General features: G+C 48.1%; 1 protein-coding gene across 1 annotated transcript; it reads left to right on the top strand.

Annotated features, from left to right (window-relative positions):
* Window positions 1-255: 255 nt before the first annotated feature.
* On the top strand, window positions 256-822 carry LOC147462073 (uncharacterized). Its single transcript, XM_086502532.1, has one exon. The coding sequence runs from the start codon at window positions 256-258 to the stop codon at window positions 820-822; it is 567 nt and encodes a 188-aa protein (XP_086358658.1).
* Window positions 823-1087: the final 265 nt, after the last annotated feature.

The following is a 1087-nucleotide window of genomic DNA, read 5'->3' as shown; positions in this document are numbered from 1 at the left end:
TTTCTTCTCGCAACCGCCACCCCTGCTGCCATCTTCGCCAAGGAGGCTCTCGCTGTTGCTACCATCATCAAGGTGGAAGGTCCCTCTCCTCCCTCCGGTGGCCTGCCTGGTACCGATAATGCTGATCAAGCCCGAGACACGGACCTTCCATTGAAGAAGATTCCAACCACCTGATAGGGCACCATGCCTGACGTGCTGGGAAGCATTAGTTCTCTAGAATCGTTGGATGTCAGCCACAACAACTTGTCTGGTCCGATGACAGAATTCTTGTCTGCATGGTTCAATCTGAAAAGCCTTGTGCTCTCCTCAAATACTTTCAATGGCAGTCTTCCTAATATGTTGGTGAAGCTCGTCAATCTTCAAGTCCTCGACCTGGCAGAAAACAATTTATCGGGTAACATTCCTTTCTTTTTAGGCTCATTTGGCTCATTAAGAGTGCTAAATTTGACTGGGAACCACTTCACGGGTGGGATACCCTCATCTCTTGGGAAGCTCTTGGCCTTGCAAGTTCTGGATCTGAGAGGGCAAAAGCTTTCTGGGCCCATTCTGGTCGAGCTTGCCGGTTTGCCGAACTTGCAAGTTCTTGCTCTTGCTGGTAACTCTCTCACAGGTTCTGTCCCTTCATTTCTTAGCAGCCTTTCTACAGCCCAGGTTTTTGATTTCCAGAGCAACAGACTGACTGGCACCATTCCCTCTAGCTTGGGTATGCTACAAAAGCTGATGGTTCTCTCCTTATCAGACAACCACTTGTGTGGCGGCATTCCCTCATATATTGGTAATTGCTCCCACTTAATGGTTTTTGAGGCCAGAACAATGGGCTAAATGGATCGATACCAACAGAGACGGGCATGTTGGTGAAGCTACAGAAGTTGGACATAGGCATGAACAACCTTGCAGGTTATATACCCCCACAATTATTCAATTGTACAGCCTTGTTAAAATTGGACCTTGATTACAACAACCTGACAAGGCACACACGCTCACAATGGGAGGCCATCACCTTGCAAGCGAAGCGATGCATGACTTGTGGTCGTGCTTGTGATGGCCATATCAATCTAGGGATGGGCCAAGATGCATGATTGCTATT

This window comes from Adiantum capillus-veneris, chromosome 3 (assembly GCF_014529385.1).
Source record: "Adiantum capillus-veneris isolate H3 chromosome 3, ASM1452938v2, whole genome shotgun sequence".
Classification (NCBI taxonomy): domain Eukaryota; kingdom Viridiplantae; phylum Streptophyta; class Polypodiopsida; order Polypodiales; family Pteridaceae; genus Adiantum; species Adiantum capillus-veneris.
Note: the sequence above shows the minus strand (reverse complement) of the source record. Positions and strands in the feature narration are given on the sequence as shown.